The 25216-nt window shown below is 44.2% G+C and overlaps 1 protein-coding gene across 1 annotated transcript in view; it reads right to left on the bottom strand.

The window, feature by feature from the left end:
• COL17A1 (collagen type XVII alpha 1 chain) overlaps nucleotides 1-25216 on the bottom strand; it is a 98361-nt gene that overhangs the window by 14530 nt on the left and 58615 nt on the right. Inside the window, exons 16-36 of the mRNA XM_043986660.1 lie at nucleotides 23803-23847; nucleotides 21396-21581; nucleotides 19541-19741; nucleotides 18696-18725; nucleotides 18185-18211; nucleotides 17146-17172; nucleotides 16953-17015; nucleotides 15915-16019; nucleotides 14406-14468; nucleotides 13424-13459; nucleotides 12279-12332; nucleotides 11598-11633; nucleotides 10843-10878; nucleotides 9394-9456; nucleotides 7282-7317; nucleotides 6910-6981; nucleotides 5736-5762; nucleotides 4048-4083; nucleotides 2250-2285; nucleotides 1852-1932; nucleotides 860-895 (exon numbers count right to left, since the gene is read on the bottom strand). Of these exons, the coding sequence (XP_043842595.1) occupies nucleotides 860-895; nucleotides 1852-1932; nucleotides 2250-2285; nucleotides 4048-4083; nucleotides 5736-5762; nucleotides 6910-6981; nucleotides 7282-7317; nucleotides 9394-9456; nucleotides 10843-10878; nucleotides 11598-11633; nucleotides 12279-12332; nucleotides 13424-13459; nucleotides 14406-14468; nucleotides 15915-16019; nucleotides 16953-17015; nucleotides 17146-17172; nucleotides 18185-18211; nucleotides 18696-18725; nucleotides 19541-19741; nucleotides 21396-21581; nucleotides 23803-23847 (1296 nt within the window). The remainder of the gene's footprint in view (nucleotides 1-859; nucleotides 896-1851; nucleotides 1933-2249; nucleotides 2286-4047; nucleotides 4084-5735; nucleotides 5763-6909; nucleotides 6982-7281; nucleotides 7318-9393; nucleotides 9457-10842; nucleotides 10879-11597; nucleotides 11634-12278; nucleotides 12333-13423; nucleotides 13460-14405; nucleotides 14469-15914; nucleotides 16020-16952; nucleotides 17016-17145; nucleotides 17173-18184; nucleotides 18212-18695; nucleotides 18726-19540; nucleotides 19742-21395; nucleotides 21582-23802; nucleotides 23848-25216) is intronic.

The raw sequence follows: 25216 nt of genomic DNA, 5'->3' as shown, positions 1-25216 counted from the left end.
TCTGAGGCTGGATTTGAACTCAGGTACTCCTGAATTCAGGGCTGGTGCTTTATCCACTGTACCACCCAGCCGCCCCCAGTGATTCAGTTTTAATTTCTTTGAGATACATGGCAAAGCCAGGGAGAACACTAATTCCTATTTTTTCCAGGTGTTCTTAAAGACCTAAGAGGTTCCAAGGTGATCATCTCCTACCCTAGAGTCACAGCCTCTGATATTAGTAAAAATCCTAGGATTTCCTTTTGGAGAAGTTAGGTATCTTCTTTGTGATTGGTCCATTTACTGCGAGGAGGGGACTTCTGATTCAGCTGTCTCCAGAGGCTCCATCTAAACTGCCCACCCTCCAAATAGTCCCTCAAGTTTAGGGAAGGCCACAGCTCCTACATCCCCTGTGCCCTGACTCCCTCTGACTCCAGGCTTCTTTTTCAGGCTGACTCACATGAAACAAACAGAACAAAGCTACTCACGCGGAGCAGAAGCGACCCCTGAAGAAGAACTGCTTCCAATGATAGATTCCCCTGGGATACCTCTTTCCCCTCGGGGACCTGTAGGCCAGGAAAAAAAGGACGGGGATTTTCTTCATCAGCTTGTATTGCTTTCTGTCTTTTGTCTCAGGGGGCAGAGTCGAGCCCCAAATCTGGACTGCCAACAGTCCCTGGGGAGAGTGAAATCTGGCAGAGGAAAGGACTGACAGGCTCTCTGGGGCCATGTTCGGTTTCCAGTCTATTCCTCAGTAAAGGGACCCTTGAGGCCTCCTGAGCTTTTGGTGACATTTTGTCATAACTGTTGCTAATGAAAATCCAGATATCTCTACTCTCTGGGAGCCCATAATCTCTCCTCAGTGTTCCCAGGCCTGGCATACCTTGTTGTCCTGGGAGACCAGCTGGGCCAGCAGGTCCTGCAGAATGGGAGAAAAATAGGCCAGGTTTTATTTCTTTAGTCAGAGTTTGCAGAACAAAGAAAGGGCCAAGAGCCTAGATAGCCTTTTCAATATGCTCAAGAGCAATATGACCTATATTGATGAATGTTGGCCATTTACCATAATATAGTAGGGAGTTGGTTAGGATATCTTGATTAATTGCTTAGTCTCTTTGGTGAAATCACAGAAGGGGTGGGTATTAGGGCCAATAAGATGTTAATATATTAAATAAAATAATGCATCTATTCCCTTTAACCCTTTTTCAAATCGTGAAAAAGTTTTTGGTGATGAAATTGGAAGGCACCTTGAAAAATTTGGCAACTCCTCTGGTAGCCTTTAAAAAATTAGTTTGACATCTCTATGGTGAGTTGGGGTTTGTAAAGCAGCTTCAAGGAGTGTAAGCCCTGGCAGGCTAGAAGAGAGCCATGCAGGAAGAACCCAGCTTTTGAGAAGATATTAATCTGCTTTTTCCCTTGAGTCCCAACCAGAAAGCAGTGAGAGTTGGGGGAATGGGAGATTTCTTTTTCTTTTTCTTCTTCCTTCCCCCACTGACCTTGGCATTTTGCAGCAGGGCTGCTCACCCAGTAGGAGACATTATACTCAGCAGAGAGCAGGAAAAAAGAGAGTCAGTTGGCAGCAGAGAAAACAGCTGACCATGGATTTGAGAGAAAATTAGCGCTGACAATCAGGAATCAAGTCATGGAGAAGAACAGGCTCAAGGAACTTAGCTGAGAGATCTGCCCAGGAGAGGAACTATGCCTAAGGGGGAACAGCATGAAAACAAGACAAGAGTATCCTGCAGCACCAGAGGTATGAGTTGTCTTGGCCACATGTATTCTCTATATGTAGGATTCACTTCCAGGGAAGTCATCATGACATCCAAAGCTAAGTGAGCTGTAGCTTATTTCTGGTAAAGCCAAAAAATATATACCAACCTGGAATGCCGGGTGGTCCAGGGGGTCCCATGGCTCCAGGTGGTCCTGGAGGCCCTGGCACAGTGACTGTCGATGTTCCCTCTGCAAAAAAAAGGTGAGACAGTGAATGAACAACACTTAGCAATCAGATACTCTAAGCCCCAAACTGCAAAGTATCATCATGACCTTTTGTATTTTAATTTAATGTTCTCTTGTAGCATGAGACCTGGTAGGAAGACAAACTTCAATCTCTCCCTGGTCCATGATCCAAAGAGCCCATAGTTTTGATCACATTTCACAAAATTGCCTTAGAGCCAAACATTTCTTAAAATGTGTTAACGTAGAAAAGATATGGATAAGCACACACTGTAAATGAGATTAAGAAACAGAAACCAGGACAGCCCCCAAGTCCTCCTTACCTGAAGTTACAATTCTGCCGGGAGTACCAGTATCACCTATGGGAGGAAGAAGAAGGAAGGTTGAGAGTGTTGGATTTCCAAATGAATTAATGGATCAGTAAATCATTTTCAGTGTCTTCTTATTACACCAGAGGAACTGATCTCCCACCTGTGACCTGAACCTTCTTGCTAAAAGAATTATCATGAGCAATGAGAGAGAGCAAGTGAGTGCGGCCTCCATTACATTAAGTACCAATCTCCCAGCTGATGACTCTGGAGGCCTCAATCGTCAATCTTCTCAGGCCTGAAGTGACTTCTGGAAGGAAGAGTGCTGGGGACTTAGGACAGGGGTTTCCAGTGTGCTTCTCGATGTTGCTAGTGTGTGGTTCGTCATATTCACGTGTTAAACCACCAAACTATTTTCTTTCCAAATTAGGAGTGAGGGGAAATGGGGCTGGGGGAGAGGGACTTTCTTATTGGACATGTTATTGGTTTCCAACACTAAAGAGAGGTTACAGGGCAAGAGAAAGCAAGTTTAGAAAGGAGAATGGGGAAGCTGCTCGGCTGATATTTCCTTGGGGGACTTCACAAAGATTCAGGTGACAGTTTGGAATCAGAGGACCTGGGTCTTAATTCTGACTTTACTAGGTCCTAGGGGAATCAGGAAAGGCCTCCTGGAGTAGGTAACTCCTGAACTGGCTTCTTAAGGGAGTTAGTGATTTCTAAGAAGCAGAGGGGAGGAGGGAGGGTGTTTGTTCCAGGGGTGGAGGACACCAACATAAAGGGACAGTCTGGAGATGGAACGTAGTATTTGAGCCAGTTTGGTTAGAAGGCTGAGTAAAGGAGGGATCTGGAAAGGTAAGCTGCCCTTAGATAGGGAAGGATTTTACATGCCAAACAGGAGTCTGTATTTTAGCCTAGAGACAACTAGGGAACCACCGACACTCCTTCACTGGAGGCATGACACAGTCAGACCTGTGATTTAGGAATATCCAGTTGGTGGCTTTATCTAAAATGTGAGGGAAGGATTACAGGGAAGGAAATGCTTTTGCCTCCCCCCCCCTTTTTTGGTGGTACTTCCAGCTTAGCATGATTCCTGGCACGTAAGGAGCACTTAATAAATGCGTGTTGCCTGACTGTCTGGATTGGAGAGGGAAGAGGCTTGAGAGAGGGGATGCAGTGAAAGGTGGGCACTTTTCACTTAGGGTCAGAGAGAAAGCTCTGGGTTGGGTTCATGTGCATATGGGCTTCTTAGAGCTGTCCCAGGTCAGTGGAGGGAGCCTTGTTGAAGTGTTCAATAGGAGTCTCAGTCGTGTGTGTGTGTGTGTGTGTGTGTGTGTGTGTGTGTGTGTGTGTGTGTGTGTGTGTGAGAGAGAGAGAGAGAGAGAGAGAGAGAGAGAGAGAGAGAGAGAGGAGAGAGAGAGAGAGAGAGAGGAGAGAGAAAGAGAGAGGAGAGAAAGAGAGGAGAGAGAGGAGAGAGAGAGAGAGAGAGAGAGAGAGAGAGAGAGAGAGAGAGAGAGAGAGAGAGAGAGGGAGAGAGAGGGGAGAGAGAGAGAGAGAGAGAGAGAGAGAGAGAGAGAGAGAGAGAGAGAGAGAGAGAGAATCTCTATGTCTATGGTGATGGATGGCATCATGAGGAAGAAGGATGGGCTGAGGAAATTTACTCAAAGGGCTCTTATTGGTCAGAAAAAGTTTCTTCCTTGTAGACAGACACAAGGTGTCACTGTTGCTCCAGGTCCTGATGAGAGACAAAGACCCAGCAAAACCTTGACAACCCCAGGGGGAAGAGAATGAATATTTAATTTGGAGACTCACTTACCTTTAGCCCCAGGTCGGCCTGGGGTCCCAGGAAGTCCTGATGAGATTAAAAGATAAATAAATCAGAAGGATTAATGTTACATAAATAAATCACAGAATTAATGCCTGTTGGACTGAAGCTCAATGAACAAACCACCCAACTGAGGTTGGGAGGCTCCAGCCCAGCTGCCACCTTTTGCAAAGGTGGAGTCTGTCTCCCTCCCTGGGCTAAGAAGGAAGCAAGCCTTTGTTCAAAACCCAGCACAGGAGGAGGGGAAGAGTCCCTGTGATAATTCCCCTGGAAACAGAACCTAGGGTGGGGAAGATTACAAAACATCCCTCAGCCTCTAACACTGACTAATCCACCCTCACTGTACTCTCCAATATCCAGAGGTCCCCTTTCTTCAAAACTTTTTCAATTGGAGTATGTACCTTCCCATTTACCTCGAATACAAACTAGGCCTTTAGAGCAAAGCTTCTTAAACTGTGGGTCACTTAACTGGAAGTAGGGGTTGTGAAAAATTTGGCTACAGTAAAAGGTTATGTATACATAGTTGATATACTTATATACCTGGGGTCGCGTAAAGAATTCTCAGGTGGAAAGGGGTTGTGGGTGGAAAAAGTTGAAAAAGCCCTGCTTTAGAGCACAATTTCAGAACATATAACTGTGAACCACTGGCCAGGACAAGGCTGGGGAACCCACCTTTGAATTCACTGGGTGAGGGAGCTCCCAGGTGAGGAAAATCCCTTTTCCCACATAGGTAGGTGACACTTTCACTGCAAATTGTGGTCTTAGAAGAGGGGTCCTTCACCTGGGGTTGGTGAACTCAGTTTAAAAAATATATATTTTAACTGTATTCCAATACAATTGTTTCCTTTGTAAACCTTTGTATTTTATTTGGTGCATTTAAAAGCATTATTCTGAAAAGTGGTTCGTGGGCTTCATCATACTGCCAGCGGGGTCCATGACACAAAGGAAGACAGAGAATCACAGTCTTAAAGAGTTACCTGGGGCACTGAGAAGTCATGTGACTTACTTAGGATCACATAGGCAGTTTATGTCTGTGGTGACTCTTGATCCCAAGTCTTGCTGGCTTTAACAATGTTTTGTTTTGTTTTTTTGGGTTGGGGCAATGAGGGTTAAATGACTTGCCCAGGGTCACACAGCTAGTAAGTGTCAAGTGTCTGAGGCCACATTTGAACTCTGGTCCTCCTGAATCCAGGGCTGGTGCTTTATCCTCTATGCCACCTAGCTGCTCTTAACAATGACTTTTAAGAGGGTATAGCCTTCCTTCAGTCTTTCATAGACCTGCTGCCTGATTGGATTTTGGCCCATTGCCTAGTTTCTCTTAAGAATTGGGCATGGCCTATTTTTTTCATTTATAGGGTTATATTCCATGTTGGTTAAAGAGTCCATTCGGACCATAGTCTACTCTTGATTTTTGATGAGACAAAAAGTAGCAGAGGCCTAGTTAACACCAAATAGTGAATAACCCAAAGATCACTTCTTCTTGTCTGCACCATTCATTAATGATCTGCTCTTGAACAGATTTTACTTCCTAATTACTTATTGCCTAGGGACACATAAACAGGAGATGGAAGCTGTCACACCCAACACACTCAGACTGATAGATTTGAGAGGTGGATGACCCAGGTAGATGGGGAGATTGCTGTAGACCCTCAGACGATCTTCCAGACTCAGTATCTCACCTGGAGGTCCTTGGGGTCCTGTGAGGCCTAAAGAGAAGGAAAGATAAAGGAGAGAGTTCTAAGGCATCTGGGAGCTTCCTTAGAAGAGATCAATTCTGAAATGCAGGCTTAGCATCAATGCAGACCAGAAACATCATCACAGGTAAGCCAAAGGAGGGATATTCCTTTCTTAACTGACATTTGGCAAATTGAATTTGATTGAATCAAATGAATTGTTGTTTTCTAAAGAAAGCTTAGGGGCTGAAGAGCAGTCATTTGGTATCATAGTAATGTGGGATAGAGACAGGGCCTGTCATTTCATTAGTACAAGGAACTCCTGAGTGTGGAAACTCCCTCCACCAATGCAGGGCAGCATCTTCTCACAGGTGTCTTAGAGAATTGCCCGGAGCACTGAGAGTTTATGACTTGCACCTGGCCATATAGTAAGAGGTGAGATCACAACTTATGCTTTCCTGGCTTCAAAGGCCTCTTCTCCATCCATTATGGCTACGGCCTCTTCATACTCAAACTAATACCAAGACTAGTAAGAGTTTGCATTTCCAGGGTCCTTTGAGTTTACAAAACACTTTTCTCATAACAACCCTTTCTGAATATTGTCACTATTTTACAGATGAGGAAATTGAGCCCCAGACAAATTAAGTAATGTTCCTAAGGTCAGACAATTAGTGTCAGGGCCCCAGAACTCCTCATCTATAAAATGATTATGAAAATATTTGCAGTACTTACCCTACAAGGTTAATGTGGAGATTGAGCTTAGGGGCTACTTCTACCTAAAAATCTTCTCAGATCCTTTCTACTTAGTGCTCTTTTCCTTAACCTATCTTGTATCATTATTAGAATATAAATTCCTTGAAGGCAGGAACTGTCATTTTTCATCTTTGGTTCTCCAGGGTCTAGCAGAGTGTCATGCAAATGGTATGTGCTTACCACCTGTTTGTGGAGTTGAATTGAAATGGATCGGCTTTGTAAAATAACAAACACTACATAAACATTAAATTGTTGTTTTTAATATGTCACACATCTGTGTTTCCCTAAATGTCTTGAACCATGGAAGTTCAAACTCAACACCCTCCTTACTCAGCTTTTTGCTGTTCTCTGCTAAGCTGGTATATGAGAAGGGGGAACTGGTACCAAACACAACACTGGCAGCAGCCACTCATCTTTGCTCCATTACCTGGTTTTCCTCCTTCTCCTGCAGGTCCTGGTGGGCCACGGACTCCAGGCATCCCTGTAAGACCTTGTTCACCTAGAGAGATCAGGCGGTCAACTTGTGAATATTTCCCCTTTGAAAAAAGCAAGGTGACCATCCTAGCAAGTGACAATCAGCCCCGAGCTCATGACTTTGCATAGCATTTGTGAACTGGGTGTTCAAGATGGTAGGTGGAAAGACAAGAAACAATTAATCGTACATCAGTTATTTGTTCCCCAAGGCGTATTTGACCATGGCACTGTTTGTTGTCAGTAATGGACTTGTGTACTTTAGTTTGGAGTACCTATAGGTGGTTATGAGTATTTGGGGAGGAAAGCAGAGAAAAAAGTGACCAACCTCTTGGACCTTGGTGTCCGTCTGGGCCAGCTGGACCTGTTCAAAACAACCAAAGCCCATGTTAGCTCTGGAGGTATCCTACTTGACTCCTTCCTTTTGTTGTCCCTAAAAGAACCTGGAAGAGTACTTGGCAGCAGCTGTTTTAGGAAAAAATAGCAATGCAACCACACATCTAGTCCAAGTGTTCCTGCAGCCCTTTTCTAGACCATCAAATGGATACAGTGAAGTTCTCCTCACCCTTTTCCCATCTTCTTAGGGGCATTGCTGTCCCCCAGTACTCGGACTCTAAACCATCCCTTGTAAAACAGCCATCAATGGCTCCCTATTGTAAGCTCAAAAAAAGTGCAAGTCCTTCTGAATTTAGCCCCAACTCATCTTTCCACCGTGGTTTCTTATACATTTTATACTTTGGTGAAAATAGACTGGTCACTATTTCTAAAACACAGGTTTTTTCCACTTCTGTACCATTCCTCATGGGTATTCTCTCTCTCTCTCTCTCTCTCTCTCTCTCTCTCTCTCTCTCTCTCCCTCCCCTCTCTCAAGACTGCTTCTCTCTGCTCTCTGCCCATTAAAATTCTATCCTTCCTCCAAGCACCAGCTCAAAAGCCACATCCCCCTTAAGTCTTCCATGGCCTTTCCTTACCTATTGCAACCCATAGTCTGGCTCTGGTCCATTTACCCAACCTGTTCCCACCATTCCCCTCCATACATTCCAGAAACTATTCCAATGCATAGCATAAACTTTAATGCTTTAAGAATTTCATGGATTGGGGTAGCTAGGTGGCGCAGTGGATAGAGCATCGGCCCTGGAGTCAGGAGTACCTGAGTTCAAATCCGGCCTCAGACACTTAACACTTTCTAGCTTTTTCTAACCCTAACCCTGGGCAAGTCACTTAACCCCAATTGCCTCACTAAAAAAAAAAGAATCTCATGGATTTTCCCATGTAGGTCACAAGGCCTCTGCAACTTGCTGAATGATGTTTGAGAGCTTCTATGCCCCCAGAATACATTCCTTCACATTCAATGAGATGAGCCATGGCATACACAAAAAGAATTTTGTGGGACAATGAGGGTTAAGTGACTTGCCCAAGGTCACACAACTAGTAAGTGTCAAGTGTTTGAGGACAGATTTGAACTCTGGTCCTCCTGAATCCAGGGCTGGTTTTTTTATCCATTGTACTACCTAGCTGCCCCATACACAAAATTCTTAATACATGTTGACTTGAGCCCAAGGTGACGTCTCCCTCTTCTGAACTTCTGTGACCCTTTACTTCTCATGACATTTATCACAGCCTTGTGTGTATCATATTTATTTGTGTAAGTGTCTGATCCCTGACATTAAACTGTGAACTTCCTAAAGCAGGACCCGCATCTTATTTGCCTTCACAGCTTCCTCAGTGAAGCTGAGCACACTACTAGTATGCCCTCAGTAGATATTTGTTGCATGAATGAATATTCTATATCTCTTTCCCATTGGCCTTTTTTATCACAAATCCACTTAAAGTACTTTCAGGGTCTGCAGCTGAATGTTCCTGATGCCCATGGGTTCTTGCCTTCCCCTCCCTGCCTCCTGGCCAGCCAGGATGGCTCCAGAATGTAATGAAAAAGATTAAAGCAGGGAAAGCTGATGAGGATATCCTGGGGAACCTTTCTCTACAGGATGCAGGCTTCAAAGGCTCTGAGGGGTTGCTCCATCTTCCCTTTTTTTCTTCTAGAAACAGAGAGCTCAGAGACAAGATCTTAGTGGCTGGATAGGCACAATCACAGCATAAAAGACTCCTGACCTTATTCCCTAGTGCCTAGTGATGTGTTGTGAGAAGACTCCCCCCACTCCCCGCCAAGAATGCCACCAGAATACTGAGCTCTGGTCCATGAGAAAATAGACTCTTAAGAGATAGTCAAAAATAAACCATCTGCAATCTGAAACCAAGCCAGGAAATTCAGAGATGGAGACAAAGGTAGACCAGAGATTAAAGAGTTGAAATTCATTAAAGAAACATAAACATATGGCAGGAATACACAGCTGTGTTCATGCACACACATATGCAGGTGTGCACACATATGCAGACATTAGACACTGGGGAGAAATCCCGAATTTCTCTGGATACTCACCCACTGCTCCTTTTGCACCAGGTTCACCAGTTGCACCAGGCAGACCTCTTAAGCCGGGTTCTCCTACAGAGGAAATTTACAATGAAAAGGAGAGAGGTTAAATTGGTAGTTCTGGGACTGGTCAGCTGGCAGGATCATGCCCTTTGCTTTCCCTGAGGGAGACCCAGGATGCCAATCAACTTCCTGGAATGTTTATGGAAAAGCATTTTCAGACCTGGCTCCCTTGGTGAACCAATGAGCTCAAACAGAGCCTGCTTGGTTGCCTCTGAGCAGCAGGCCCCATGGGGATCCTCTGGTACATGTCAATTAACTTTAGCCCCTTGGGAGCCAAGAGAAGCCATTTATAGCCAAGGCAGCCACTATTCCTCTCCCTTTTTAATCAAATACATTACGAGATGCAAGTGACTGAGGCAGCGTGCAATGACTGGCAGAACTTAGTTCTCCACAGCCGCATCCTCTGCAGTAGCACTGTTGGTCAGGTACCAAGCATTTATTAAGTGCTTATTATGTGCCAGACACTGGAGATACAATGAAAGGCTCACAAAGAAGCTCACAACATTCAGATAACTATTTTTTTTGGTTTTGTTTGTTTTTTGTGAGGCAATTGGGGTTAAGTGACTTGCCCAGGGTCACACAGCTAGTAAGTGTTAAGTGTCTGCGGCCAGATTTGAACTCAGGTCCTCCTGACTCCAGGGCTGGTGCTCTATCCACTGTGACACCTAGCTGCCCCGGGATAACTATGTACATAGAAGATATGTACAGAGGAGATGGAAGGTGATCTCAGAGGGAATGCTCTGGGAGTGGGTTGTTGGGGGTGGGGGATGGGGGTGTGTGGAGAATACACCTGGACTGTGCCTTAGATAGATTGGCTCATAAGATGCATAGGATCAGACAAGTAGCAGAGAGGATGGGGAAATTTCATACACAAGGATTGATTCCCAGCTCTCTCTCTCTCTCCCTCTCATTGATTTCTCTGTCTCTTGGATGGGGCTATGACAGCAGAGACCTCACACATTTGATAAATTCAATCTGATCCTCAGGGAACTACTGTCTTAGTTTGCTTGCTAAGAGATTTGGGTGTGACAGCAAAATTAGAAACTCCCTGAGACAGAGATCTTGATGTGTTTCTTTCTGGATCTCTCATACAGCTTGTTATTGAGTCCCTTCAGTCCTGTTGGACTCTCCATTTGGGGTTTTCTTGGCAAAAATACTGGGGTGGTTTGCCATTTCCTTCTCCAGCTCACTTTACAGCAAATAAGGTTAAGTGACTTATCTAGGGTCACATAGCTAATAAGTGCCAGAGGCAAGATTTGAACTCAGGTCTTCCTGACTTTGGGACTGCTGCTCTATCCACTGTACCACTTAGCTGTCTGATAGAACCTATATAGCCTAGTAAATGTTTAACTTAAGGTTTATTGAAGTGAAGCTCATTTGCTAGGTAGCACTGACCTGTGAGACCTCGAGATCCTTTCTCACCCGGGTCACCTAAAATGGACATAAAGGAGAAGAGAGTCAGTCCTTTGCAGAAAGAAATCTGGCCAGACAGCAGGCCTAGGCTTCATTTCATGTTCAGGGAAGGAACAGCAGTCCAGCACCCTTCAGAGCTGTGTTCTGGGCTCCCGCAGGTTAGCTTAGAGTTGGTGAGAGAGCTCCGTGTTGGCAGCAGCATGGGACTAATTAGGCTGAAGTTGTAGGTTTGGTCTCTTGCTGGCCTGTGAGCTTTTCAGCGAGAAATTGGCCCCTCACACTGGCCATTGACTGAACGCTAATCCCAGCTGCAGACTGACCCCCTAACCCAGGCCTCAAACTGACTACTAGTCCTGATGAAACATTCACCCTTACCCCTGGCCTTGTAACCCCAGCCATATATTGACTCTTAACTTAACTATAAATTGATAGAGGCTGATTCTTTATTATGACCACAAACTAACCACTAACCTTAGCCTCAAAATTTCTCCTAACTCTGACCACAAGATCATTGCTAACTCCGACCATCTGTCTTCCATGTGTACTGTGATCATAAGGGGAAGCAGGTTAGTATTTGCAGGGCACATCCCATTCTCTCCCTATTCCATCCTTTAAAAACTTCTCCAAGCTTGACACCAGTTGGGGGTAACGATCTGTTATGCCCGTGTAGGGAGGATGGCATATTTCAAACAGTGCCTGTTTCAATGATCATTGAGCCACATCATAGAGCAGCATACCTTTCGGTCCTGGGGGTCCCATTGGTCCTTTCTCACCTAAGGAAGAAAAACACATGTTGTTATTGACAGGGTTGCAGAAAAGGTAGAATTATTCTCTCTCTCTCTTTTTTTTTTTTTTGGTGAGGCAATTGGGGTCAAGTGACTTGCCCAAGGTCAAACAGCTAGTAAGTGTGTAAAGTGTCTGAGGCCGGATTTGAACTCAGGTACTCCAGAATCCAGGGCTGGTACTCTATCCACTGCGCCACCTAGCTGCCCCCCCAGGTAGAATTATTCTCAAAGAAAAGAACTGAAAGGGTGTCACAGGGACAGGTGGAGTTTGGTTCCTCTACCTGTGCAGATGCACCACCTTGACCTCATCTCTTGATTCCCTGCAGGACCCACTCAGCAGTTTACCTGACTGTCTGGTAGTCTCCACCACCACCCTTACTTTATACCAACCACCTAGTCCACACTCATAGGATTAAAGACTGAAAGAGAGTCCTCTTGTTCAGCTCCCTGATATGATGAAACTGAGGACTTGTCTATGGTTCCCCAGGTAAAGTGGCAGAACCAGAATATGGACCCACATCATTTGAGTGTAACTTAGCCTCTCTCCTGCTATACAAGGATGCTGAACATTAGGCTTAATGAATAGCTCCACTGGCCTTGACTTCCCCCTTCTCTAATTCTTCACCAATTTACCTTTGGGACCAGGGAGACCAGCTTCGCCTCTGAAGCCCTGGAGGCCAGAAGGACCTGCAGAACCGGAGAAAACCAGACAGGTATGTAATGGGAACAGATTGGAGTAAGTGTGAGAGAGGAGTGGAGGGTGACTCTGAGGCTGGGGCCTGGGAGGTCGGTGATGCGCTGGAACTTTGGAAGAAGGGAACTATGTTTTAGAAGTGTTGAATTGGACACGCCTACAGAACTCAGTCTGAGACGTCCAGAAGGCAGCTGGTGATGTGAGTTGGCAGGTCAGGAGAGAGGTTAGGGCTGGATATCTAGGCCTAGGAGTCATCTACATGGAGATAATAACAGAGCCCAGGGGAGCTGATGACATCACCAAGTGAGATAGTAATGGAGGGAGTTGAGCAGAGGGCCTAGGACAGAACTTTGTGGGATACTCGTGGTTGATGGACTTGACCTGGATAGAGAGCTAGTAAAGGAGGCTGAGAACTTATTTTTTTTGTTTGTTTGTTTTTTTTGTCTTTTTTTTTTTTTTGCAGGGCAATGGGGTTTAAGTGACTTGCCCAGGGTCACACAGCTAGTAAGTGTCAAGTGTCTGAGGCTGGATTTGAACTCAGGTACTCCTGAATCCAGGGCCGGTGCTTTATCCATTGCGCCACCTAGCCGCCCCCGGCTGAGAACTTATTAAACTAAAAAGCACTGTCCAGGGTGTCCTAAAAGTCTTAGCGAAGATTTTAAGCTTTAGGAGCTTAAACAAAATCTGCATGAAGACTCTTGGGACACCTTGTATAAAGGAATGCTTTTATTTGTTGGCAGGTGCTCTGTTCAGATGGACAGATGAATAGTATTCACTGTTGAAGATTTATAGAAGCAGATCTTATATAAAGTGCTCTGTGCTCCCAGTAAAGTAAGGACAACTGAGAATGGGAAGAGGGATTTGAACAGATAAAGTCAGGGCTCACAAAAACAGCCTAAGGCCAAAAAACCCCAACCATTGAAACTTGGACTAAAAGCCTTTAGAAATCTCTGCTTTGGTGCCTTTGTTGTTTTATTTGTGTGTGTTTTAAGTATTTTTTCCCTCCTTCATTCAATTTCCTTTGCCGCAGGCATGCCTTTTGTTGTCCAGAAACAACAACAAGAACAAAGAGAGATCTACTCACCTGAGGGGCCCTGAGGTCCTGGAGCACCAATGGAACCTGGGAAAAAGAGGGAGGTAGATGGTTTGTTAGTGAGAATTGGACACTAATTTGGGTAACAGATACCACAGGAAATCCATGGGGGCCTCCCGCTGCTTGATGGCATGTGCTTACATGCATGTGTGTGTGTGTGTGTGTGTGTGTGTGTGTGTGTGTGTGTGTGTAACATGAAGGCTCAGACTCTTCCCCAAACCTCTAAAGACAACAGGATATGAAGGTGAATACGAAGGAGCCTGTTTGTTTGAGCAAGATGCCCATACATAGTCCATGCTGAATGAATGAATGGGTGAATGAATGGAGGTTATCCTTTATTCTCATGCACTGGAGACAGAAAGATTTGGATTCAGGAGAGAGGAGAAGGAAAAAGAGGTAACATTGAACCCTACCCCTTCTCTGTCACTTTATCTGCAAGCAGGCTCCATTCCCACTTGAGCTGCCTAAGCAAATCAACCAGTTAAAGCTGGTATGTGTCACACAGTCAAAGTGGGATTGTTTTAACTTCACTGACATCCTGGGTGCTTTGCCATTGAAAGGCAGCAAAGGCATGGCATCCGCAGGCTCAGAGGGCCCCGTAGGTTGATAAGGAAGGGTCTCAGTTGTGTGACTGGTCTAGGGGCTTCCCTTCTCTGGCCCTCTGTTTTTTCCTCTATGAAACAAGGTAATTGAGCTGAATAACCAACAAGGTCCCTTCCAGGCCTATAATTCTGTTGTAGTCTAGACAGACAAGGAAAACAATCCTTTACAATCATTATATCCAAAAGATAACTATTGATTCTTCTTGCCCCAGCAGTTCATTTTGGCAGAATTCTAGTTGGCTAATTCTTCTCTGCCCATGGTTCTCAGGATCATTTCTCTGATCCCTAAGGACTTATAATGACACCTGGGCCCTGGAGTATCATTCCTTGGACACTGCAGTCTCTAGAGATAACTCAGACACAATGCTTACCTTTGGGACCAACAGAACCAGGGACACCAGGGGGTCCTTGAGGACCTGGATCACCAGCAGCACCTGAGGAATAGATCAACCAAATGAATGGCTTGGTGATTCTTTACTTTGAATCTAATTCTATTTTTACTCAGAATCTAATTCCGTTATTTGAAAAAGACATTTCTACCTCCCAGAATGCCCTGGGGCCCATATGGTGGGGGAAGGGGGAAGATACAGTGGTTTGAAGAGTCCAATGGACACAATGAGGACATCCAGGGGTGAAGCCCAGCTCTGGTTTTATTGGGAAATCTGGCTATTTGGCAAAAGGTGGAGCAGAGGATGAAGCATTGCACCTGGAGTCAGGAAGACCTAACCAAGTCCTGCTTCAGACACTTATAAACCATGTGGTTCTGGGTAAGTCATTAGCCTCAGTTTTCTCATCTAGAACATGGGAATGATAAATGGTTGTTATAAAAATCAAATGATATAATATGTAAAACACTTTGCCAACTTTAAAGCAATTAATTGCTAGATATTATTATATAGCAGCAAGCCCCGTACACTCAAGCTCCTTTTTTCTGCAGTATCTCTGTCCCCTACCCATAGGGGGCAAAACCCATCCATCTACCTCCTTCCCTTCAAACCATGAAACATTTGAAGCTTTTTGTGGGGGGACTAAAGTCTGGAATCTCTAAATGAGGGAGCAGCAGAGTCCTCTGGGCTCTGATTGGCTAGAATTGATAATTCGCCAAGGCAGAAACACTTGCTTCCCTCCCTCCCTCCAACCTCCACACTGTGGAGAAACAATATACAATCACCACTGAATTCTCTTTACTACCATAAACCTTGGAGGTACAGCAAACATGAGGCTTTTATGTATTTTTTGCTATTTTCAATCCATCAATCAATTAGTGAGCATTAATTAAACGCCTACTATATGGCAGACACTGTGCTAAGCACGGGGAATATAAAGAAAGGAAAAAGATGGTTTCTGCTCTTGAGAAATTTACAGCCAAACAAGGCTGGAGACATAAGTCAGATGGTTAACTCCAATTTGTGGAGATTCCCCTAGAATTTCCACTGCCCTCCTCCCTCTCCCTCTCTACAATGGCACAGCCTCAAAGTCCACTGGCTGGTTTTTTTTTTTTTTTTTTTAATCAAAAAACACTGAAATTCTCCAATGTTAGCTTTAGGTTCCTGGAGGCCCAATAAGCTGCTTTTGCATCCTCCAGACAAATTCCAAGAATGGGACCTACTTTCTGACTCCTGAGTCCTGTCCTTGCCCACTTCTACCCACCATGTTGGCCCTTGACCCCTCTTTTTTTTCCTTTACAAAAATCTTCTTACCTCTCTCCCTTTTACTCCCATCCCAGAGACCTTTATTTATGGGGCTGAAGCAGAGGAAAATATCTTAGAATTAGAATTTCTGTGCCTGCTTGTTGGGGAGGATGATGGGAGAGAGGGAGAACATCTCATTGAGTCTTTATCCCTTTGTAGTTGTACCACTGCATACTTAACTTTCCTTACCTCTGTCTCCTTTTTCTCCAAACCCAGGGGGTCCTGGTTCACCACGAGGCCCTGATGGACCTTCTTGTCCTCTCTGACCCCTGGGTCCTTCCATGCCAGGTTCCCCTACAAACAAAAATAATGCTTGATCATAAAACTATCAACCCATAGCTACAAGAATGATGTACTTGAAGTCAGTAGGTATAGATTTTGAGAACTAGAAGGGATCTCAGTAGCCATGTTGTTGTCCATCTCATTATACTATGCCAACAAGTGGCCTTCTGTGTGAAGACCTCTGAGGAAGGGGACACCACCACTTCTTTTTACTTTCTTTCCTTTTTTTTTTTTTGGCGGGGCAATGAGGGTTAAGTGACTTGCCCAGGATCACACAGCTAGTAAGTGTCAAGTGTCTGAGGCCAGATTTGAATTCAGGTCCTCCTGAATCCAGGGCCGGTGCTTTAACCACTGTGCCACCTAGATGCCCCACCACCACTTCTTGACACAGTCTATTTCATTTTTAGAAAGCTCAGTTTGTTAGAAAGTTTTTTTTTTTCCTGACACTAGACCTAATTTTCCTCTTTTCAGCTTTTTGTTAATGCTTCTTATTCTCCTTTGGGAGCTTCCAAATTGATGGATTTCCTTTTTAGTTTATGATGCTCAGAACCTCACATAGCACCCTAAATGAGGGCTGATGCAGGCTGAATATGGAGGGACTGTTACTCCTCATTCCTGGAAACTAAGATTGCGTCGGTTTTTTTGGCTACCACATCAAATTGAGACCTAGGTCCAACTCCTATTCTCCAATACTGTAACTAGCTGTGTTATCCTAGGCAAGTTAATTAATCTTTCTGAGCCTCAGTTTCTTCATCTATAAAATGGGGATAATAGTTGTACTTACCTTACAGATTTGTTGTGAGGCTCAAATGAGATAATTAATGTATCTAAAGTGCTTTGTAAAACTTTAAAACACTCGATGCTCGATGTGTCAGGTTGTTTTATCATTAGGACAAAAACTCTAGAGGGCAAAGTGTTTGGGAGGAAAAGACAATCAGTTCTTACCCATACTGCCTTTCTGTCCCTTTGGTCCTTCTGGGCCTGCATGGCCCATAGCCCCCGGGACACCTGTGAATGCACAAGAATGGTTATCCCCCCTAGTTGGTCCCATAGTAGCTGGAAACTGGAATTGAGCAGGGCAAAGTCCCAGACATCACATTACTGAGGCTTAGAGGGAAGGTGACCATTGTTTACTCACCTGGAACTCCAGCAAGCCCTCGGTCTCCTGTAAAGGCAGGGAGAAAAAAAGAAAACTATTAGCTGAGGATCAAAGCTCAGATTTCCTTGCAGGAGAAACAGAGTATTCTGAGCCCCACCTAAACACTTCTCTCTATATATTTCTAGCTAGAATTTCTTTAATGGGCTCATAGGCGCTACCCTCCAGAAACCAAAATTTCAGTGGGAACCAGCATCCATCACAAATGGATGGAAAAATTTTCACCTCATTGCCCTCAATCAGGGACCACTAAATATCCTGAAAAAGGGCTGGAGCCAAGGATGGCTTAGCAAGAGGAGATTGCAGCTTTTCATCTCTTTCCCTTTCCCCTCCTCTCCAAGTCCCAAGGGATGCCGTTAGCTGTCAAAGATGGCGACTTTGGGGGTCTCTGAGGCCTTTTTTGAGGGGTCCAAAAAGGTTAAAACTATTTTTTTTAGTTTTTTTTTTTTAGTGAGGCAATTGGGGTTAAGTGACTTGCCCAGGGTCACACAGCTAGTAAGTGTTAAATGTCTGAGGCCGGATTTGAACCCAGGTACTCCTGACTCCAGGGCCAGTGCTCTATCCACTGTGCCACCTAGCTGCCCCTAGGTTAAAACTATTTTCATAATGATACTAAAACATTTTAATTTCCTTAGTGGTAAATTTCAATAGAGATAACCTACATTAAAAAAAAAGCTCTTTGGGGGGCAGCGAGGTGGCTCAGTGGATAGAGCACCAGCCCTGGAGTCAGGAGGACATGAGTTCAAATCCAGCCTCAGACACTTAACACTTACTAGCTGTGTGACCAAAGGCAAGTCACTTAACCCTAATTGCCTCACCAAAAAAAAAAAAAAAGCTCTTTGGGGGGAGGGGTCCTCAATAAAAAGTATCCTGACACCAAAAACTGAGGATTGTTGGTCTAAGCCCCCTTTCTTCAGAAAGTCTCAGTTAATGTTGAATAATATAAATTTCCTAAGACTGCCTGTCTGATTTTCCTAAGCCATCAGTTTCCATCAAAACAGGAGAAATTCTCCTCACTCACCTTTTGGGCCTTGAATTCCCATATCACCTAAAAGACATAAAGATACCAACATTTTGAGATTAGGTCATATTAGAGTGATATCCATTAGTATGTTAATATCAAATCTCTTAGGTATAAAAATCCGATTTTAAAATGAAGAGATTTGAGTTTTATTCCCATCTCTGCCATTGACCAATGGGTACCTTTGGGTACCTCTCTGGGTCTCCCTTTCCTTATATGTACAATGGAAGGCCTAGATTATCTAGTCCTTCTAGCCCAAATAATTTAGATTATATAACATAATTTCCCTCAACAGAGATGTATTTAAACTGTCCTGCTTTCCAAATTTAGCTCTGAAATGAGAAAAGAGATTTTTTTAAAAAAGAGAAAAGGAGGGAAAAAGGGAAGGAGAAGGTAGGTGAAAGGAAGGAAAAATTTTCCCAAACCATCCAGAAAATCAAGCACCAGTCCCAGGAAGCATTTCCCCAGAAACAAGAGTCAAAGGGATGGGGGAATGATCTGTTTGTAAAACCTTTTGGTCCAGGATTTCCTCGGAGATTTCCTAAAATAGAAAGCAAAGCTTGAGTTAGTTTTGCATCTTTTTCTGCTTTTCTTAGCCCTAGAATAAAAGGGAGACATTGAAATATAATGGAGAGACCACCAGCCTATATCTGGGGTCTAGTCAGATGCTGTCACTAATGAGCTATATAATCTAGAGCAAATCACTTCCCTGCTGTGTCTTATTTTCCTTATTGGTAAATAGGTCCTACCTACTTGTAGGTCTGTTAGAAAGTTTAAATGAGATAATGTGTGTAGATATGGTCATAAAACTCTGTATAAATGTGGATTATCATCCAGTAGAATGTAAAATTCTTGAGGGCAGGGACTGTTTCATTTTTGGTTTTGTATTTCCAGTACCTAGCAGAGTGTCTGGTACACAGTAGGTACTTAATACATTATTATTGATTTATTGATAACAATCAGAGCCATAACTACTACAGGGCAAATGGGGCTTTGCCTCTGGGTGCCAACATTGGGGGTAGTAATTGCACTTCCTTCAAGGTTTCCAGAGAATAGCACAAGGAGGCAACTGTTTCTAGCTGCTAAACTCAAGATCCCATTTTGTGGAACCTTGCTCCATCTCCCAGGGACACTAGTTCTCATGGAGGGGAAGGGCTGGGACTCTTTGGGGATGAATCATGCCGTATCAATAACACTACACTTATGGTAGAATTGTCCTTTCTACCATCACCCATCTTTACCACTCCTGATTTACCCTATGTTCAATTTTGATTAACATTTCTAATGACAATGATTCCTATTTGGATGAGGGTCTTGACTCCCACCCCTGTTAGGTTCTCCACTGTATCTCCTCACCTTTTTCCTGTTCCATTTGCAGCCTGTTTTTCACAAATATCCAGAGAGCCTCCTGACTGTTACCGTCCAGCTCACCAGTACTTCTACCAAAATGGGAATTATCATAGTAATTTTTGTTGATCTTGCCTTCATGCATTAGCATACTAGTGTTGATCTTCTCCAGGTCATCCACACGAGCTCTCAGCTTCCTCACCTCCTCCGCTTCATGGGAGGCAGACAGAAAAGAAGAATCATAGGAAGAGGAGTGCAAGTTATTTGATAGGGCTGTTGTGAACACCAAACCTAGGTAAAGCATGTTTGAAACATCCCAGAGAAATGCTTGTTGGACTATATTACTAGACCAATGATCTTGGGACAAAAAACTTTTCCCAGTAAGAATTCTATTCTAAGCAAGACCTGAACATTGTATTGAAGTCCTAGAGACTTCAATCATGGTGGCAGGGTCACTGGACAGTAAATCTCCATGCTCGGTCCTAACTACTGTGTTTTAGCTAGGATGGATTATCCTGAACCAGAGAGGAAACAAGGCATCATGGAAAGAGAACTGGGGTGGAAGTCCAGGCCTGGACTCAGCGAATGAGATGTTATCTCTCTGGGTCACAATCTCTTCAAATGATAAATGGATATGACACCTGTACTGCAAAATTCAATTGAGATCATGGAAATGGAAACATTACTACTATTACTACTGCTGCTGCTACTTGTTGTACAATCGTTTTTCAGTCTGTCCTACTCTTCACAAGCCCATGTGGGGTTTTCTTGGCAAAGATACTGGAGAGGTTTGCAATTTCCTTCTCCAGCTTGTTTTATAGATGTGGAAACTGAGGCAAACAGGGTTAAAGGACTTGCCCAGGGTCATAGAGCTAGTAAGTGTCTGAGGCCAGATTTGAACTCAGGAAGATGAGTTTTCCTGACTCTAGGCCCAGCATTTTGTATCACCTAGCTGCAACATCACCACACCCATTTCTACTGCTGCTGCTGCTGCTGCTGCTACTGCTACTTGTTGTACAATCGTTTTTCAGTCTGTCCTACTCTTCACAAGCCCATGTGGGGTTTTCTTGGCAAAGATACTGGAGAGGTTTGCAATTTCCTTCTCCACTACTACTACTACTACTACTACTACTACCACCATCACCACCGCCACCTCTTCCTCCTCCTCCTCCTCCTCCTCCTCTTTCTCGTCACCTCAGACATTCCTCCCCTGCTAGTACCCTTTCTCCCTACCTCTATTTTCTAACACCCCTACGTGTATTATCTTTCTCCTTTAGAATGTAAACTCCTTGAGGTTGGGGACTATCTTGCTGCCTTGTACTTGTATCTCCAGCCCTTAGCAAAGTATCTGATACATAGTAAGTCAGGCTTAACAAATGTTTTATCTAGGTACCACCACCATTACAGGGCATGCTAGGGCAAACAGCAGTGGTCTAGGAGTTAGGAATTCTGGATTATAGACTCTGATCTACAACTAATTCACCATAAGACCTTGGACGACCTCTAAGGTCCTTTCAGAAGCAGCTATGTGGCTCAGTGGATAGAGTGCTGGGCCTGGAGTCAGGAAGACCTGAGTTCAAATGAGGCCCTAGCTTACTAGCTGTGTGACCTTGGGCAAATCACTTAACCTCCGTTTGCCTTAATCCACTGGAGAAGAAAAAGGCAAACCACTCTAGTATTTTTTCCAGAAAACACCATAGACAGTATGGTCCACGGGATCACAAAGAATCAAACATGATTGAACAGCAACAACAAGGTCCCAAGTTGACGTCTTTTGGGTTCCTGTTCTATTTGAGCAACACATGAATATATAAGGAGCCTTTCTCACAGCAGGATTTTCCTGTTTGCCATTGACATCTCTTACCCAAAGCAATGAGTCCAAAAAGCAATCCAAGAAGCAACAGCCAGGCCAGGAGCAGGCCTAACAGCCACTTCCACCAGCTGCAGCAAGAACCACAGGGACACCAGGCAGGGGCAGCCCCAAACCCTGCGCCCCCACCGCCTCCACCTCCTCCTGCACCACCGATACCACGGTCATCTCCCTGGATTTCTAGGGAAGAGAAGAATAGAGGCCTGGTGAACTCAGATTGTTGATGGTCTCTTTTAAACCTTTAAGTGACTGACTTTCCGTGTGCCAAAAGAAAATGGAACTAGGTGGATGGGGTTGGTAAGGAAGAAAGATAGATATTCAGAGAGATTCTGAACTATTTAAAGATGTGTTGTCATGATATCTTTTGGAGAGGCACTTGGTGTAGTAGAATATAAGATTGTGAATATGGAGACCTGGATTTGAGTTCCAAGCCTACTATTTGTTAGCTATATAATCTAAGGTGAGACCTTTAACCCTTTTAGGACTTAAGTTCCTCATCTGTAAAATGGGGCTAACCAAACCCTCCTTGGTTACCTCACAGAGTTAATGTAAGACTCAATGGTAATGCACAGGGGGCAGCTAGGTGGCACAGTGGATAAAGCACCGGCCCTGGATTCAGGAGGACCTGAGTTCAAATCCAGCCTCAGACACTTGACACTTACTAGCTGTGTGACTCTGGGCAAGTCACTTAACCCTCATTGCCCCGAAAAAACCCCCATTTTTTTTTTTTGCAGGGCAATGGGGGTTAAGTGACTTGCCCAGGATCACACAGCTAGTAAGTGTCAAGTGTCTGAGGCTGGATTTGAACTCAGGTCCTCCTGAATCCAGGGCCGGTGCTTTATCCACTGCGCCACCTAGCTGCCCCCCCCAAAAAATTTTTAAAAATCATACTCAATGGTAATGCACAGTTCTATGGTGCCCAAAGGTTTATAGAGCACTTTCCCCTGGGGCAACCCTGTGAGGTAGGCAGGGGGAGTATTATCATTGCCATTTTATAAATGAGGAGACCAAGACAGAGAGAGCATTAAGTGATTTGCCGAGGATCAAACAGGTAATAAGTGAACATGGGCCTCCTTACCTCAGGTGTAGTGCTTAGTCTACAATACCACCAGGTGGCTTTGCATGTGGCCATAATGAGACAGTTGACACGCCTGTGCCTTTTAAACTGCACATTACTTACAGATGTACTTTGAGGTTATCATATGTTTGAATTACTAGTGGTGGTTGGCATTTAGGCCACAAGGTGGCCTTTAAGGTTTGCTGAGCACTTGAAATACAGTGTGTTGATTGATCCTTATAACAACAGCCAGTATGATTTGTATTTTATAGCTGACAAGTGACTTTTCGAATGTCATAGTTCCGGCAAAGCTGGGACTGGTTGCCTTGCAAGGGGGTCCGAGTCAAGACCCTGGGAGTTGTATTTCTTCCCATGTGGGTCAGCACGCTTCCATCTCAATCTAGGAAGAAATATAACTCCCAGAGTCACTAGCGACTCAGGCCCCTTGGCAAAGGCAGCTAACCCCAGGCAGAAGGACTGTTACATGAGCCTTGTACTAGAGGCTATTAGGCGGTACAGTGGATAGCTCTCTAGCCCTGGAGTCAGGAAGACCAGAGTTCAGATATTACTTAGACACATGGCAGCTGTGTGTGACCCTGGGCAAGTCTGCCTTAGTTTTCCATAACTGGAAAATGGGTGCTGATCATTGTACCCAGTGAAAATCAAGCACTTACCACGGTGCCTGGCACAAAGTAGGTGCTTTATAAATGCTTAGTCCCTCCCTCTTCACTCTAGTAGACAACTGAGACAGGAACTATACCCAGACCTTCCACATTCAGCTATTAATCATACACTGCCTCTGAAGAGATTCAATTCAATACACCTTTATCCTACACAGGGGGGAAGAGGAAAACAAAACCAAAAAGAACATGCCTGCCCTCATGGAACTAATATTCTACCCACTTTAGATACTGTGGTTCCAAAATCCACATCAGAAAGTTTCTCAAGTCCCAGTATATGCAGGGAGACTTGAAGGTTGGACCCATGAGTTACCGCGTGATTTTTTTTCCTTAGAAGGGACTCGCTGCCTGAGTTTTCTATAGGAGGGTTGTCAGGTGGTTTCTTTGAAGAGTCCTAGAGTAGACCATGCTGCCCCAGCTTGGTCACTGCCGCCCCACCCCTCCATCACCACCATTTTCCCCCAGGCTTAACTCTGGGATCTGTAGAGTAGCCGTCATTTAAAACCATGTCTTTATTTAAGTAACTATTTTTAAAATCCTGGTTGTCATCAGAGTGTTCAAAGACTACAAGGGTCACTGTCTAGTCCCTCAACAGGCAAGTGCTTCTCCACACTATGGTGGACCACTCCACCAAGGAATGGGCATGAAAGATGATCAGCCCTACCTGCATAGGTGGCTTTGTCCTTGGTGGATGCAACCTTCAGGCCTCCTAAAATGAAAAAAAAAGAAAAAGAAAAACAACAAGAATCTAGCGTTTCTTTCTTTCACAGAACCGGAGAAATACTCACAGGGCACAAATATAAGAAGATAGAGCAATAGTCAGTCAGTTGGACTTGGAAGTTGGACTTTGGAATTTGCAAAAATATGAATGAGATGGGCTCATTACTGTACCTTAATGCCATTACTGAAGCAAGGGATTTGCTAAACCAATGAACAGTGTAAAAAGGAGGAATGTTTAGCCTTTACCCATACATAAACCCCCCTCCCGTTTTCCTAGTATTGTGTCAAGCAGCAGTACCTGAACTCAGAAAATGAAAATTGCAAATGACACTTATATGTTGGCTAAAATGGTTGGAAGAGATTCTAGGACTTACAGCTCAAATCTTCTTCCCTGCTCCCATCCCCAGTGCTTCTATGGGTACCAAATGAAGGCACACTATGTTTCTTTGTGTCAAGGGCTAAAATTCCAGCTAGTCTGTCTAAAATATCTAATGAGTGGTCGCCAATAAATTATAAGCTTCAGCAAGAGTTAGGCTTTAAGCATTTATTAAGGTGAGTAAGAATTTGGTAAAGAGAGAGAGAAAGAGGGAGAGCACATTTCTAGCTCCGCTCTCCACCAGAGTCCAAAGGAAAAAGACCCAGACAGCGCTAGTCTCTTCCTTCTTCCTCCCACTAGCCAACCTCACTTCCTGACGCCAAAGAAAAGACTCCTGGTCTTGCCCTCAAAGACCTTCGCTTCATGGGCGGAACTCTTCTACAGTAAGTCTCCAGCAGGTGGCGTCATTCCAATTGTTACAGTTAGAAATGTTTCATAACTTAGACTTTCAAGTACTTTCCCCACAATCAAAATAACTTGGTAACATTTCATTGTATGGAGTTTTGTTTCTTTTTCTGTTCCCTTTATGTTTGGACCCATGATTTCTTCAGTGTGGGGGAAATCCTGGTGTGGAAACTTCTTCCACCAGTTCAGATTGGAAACTCTTCTCTAACTTTTTGTCTTAAAGAGCTTCTTGTGTGTCTTGAGAGGTTACTAGGATGGATTAGACCAGTATTTGAAGCCAAGCCTCTCTCGATGTCAAGGATGGACCTCTATCCATTATGCCATGATTTCTCTCTATATAGTATATGTGCATTGTGCACCTTATACATGCAGAAACCCAACTATCCAAATAGACACCAAAATGGAAAGCAATTTGCCGCTGGGAAATTTAGCAGTGGAAAATGTGTTTTGCTAATCAGGTTTGGAAATTAGTGGCAATCCTTCCGTTTTTGCAGAGATGGAGGGCTATGGGTGTGGAACGTTGCATATACTGTCAGACTCAGTTGAAATGTTCATTGGTTTTGCTGAATTGCTTTTT

Source organism: Dromiciops gliroides, chromosome 2, assembly GCF_019393635.1.
Source record: "Dromiciops gliroides isolate mDroGli1 chromosome 2, mDroGli1.pri, whole genome shotgun sequence".
NCBI classification, from domain to species: domain Eukaryota; kingdom Metazoa; phylum Chordata; class Mammalia; order Microbiotheria; family Microbiotheriidae; genus Dromiciops; species Dromiciops gliroides.
The sequence above is the reverse complement of the archived record's forward strand: the minus strand, read 5'-3'. Positions and strand labels throughout refer to the sequence as shown.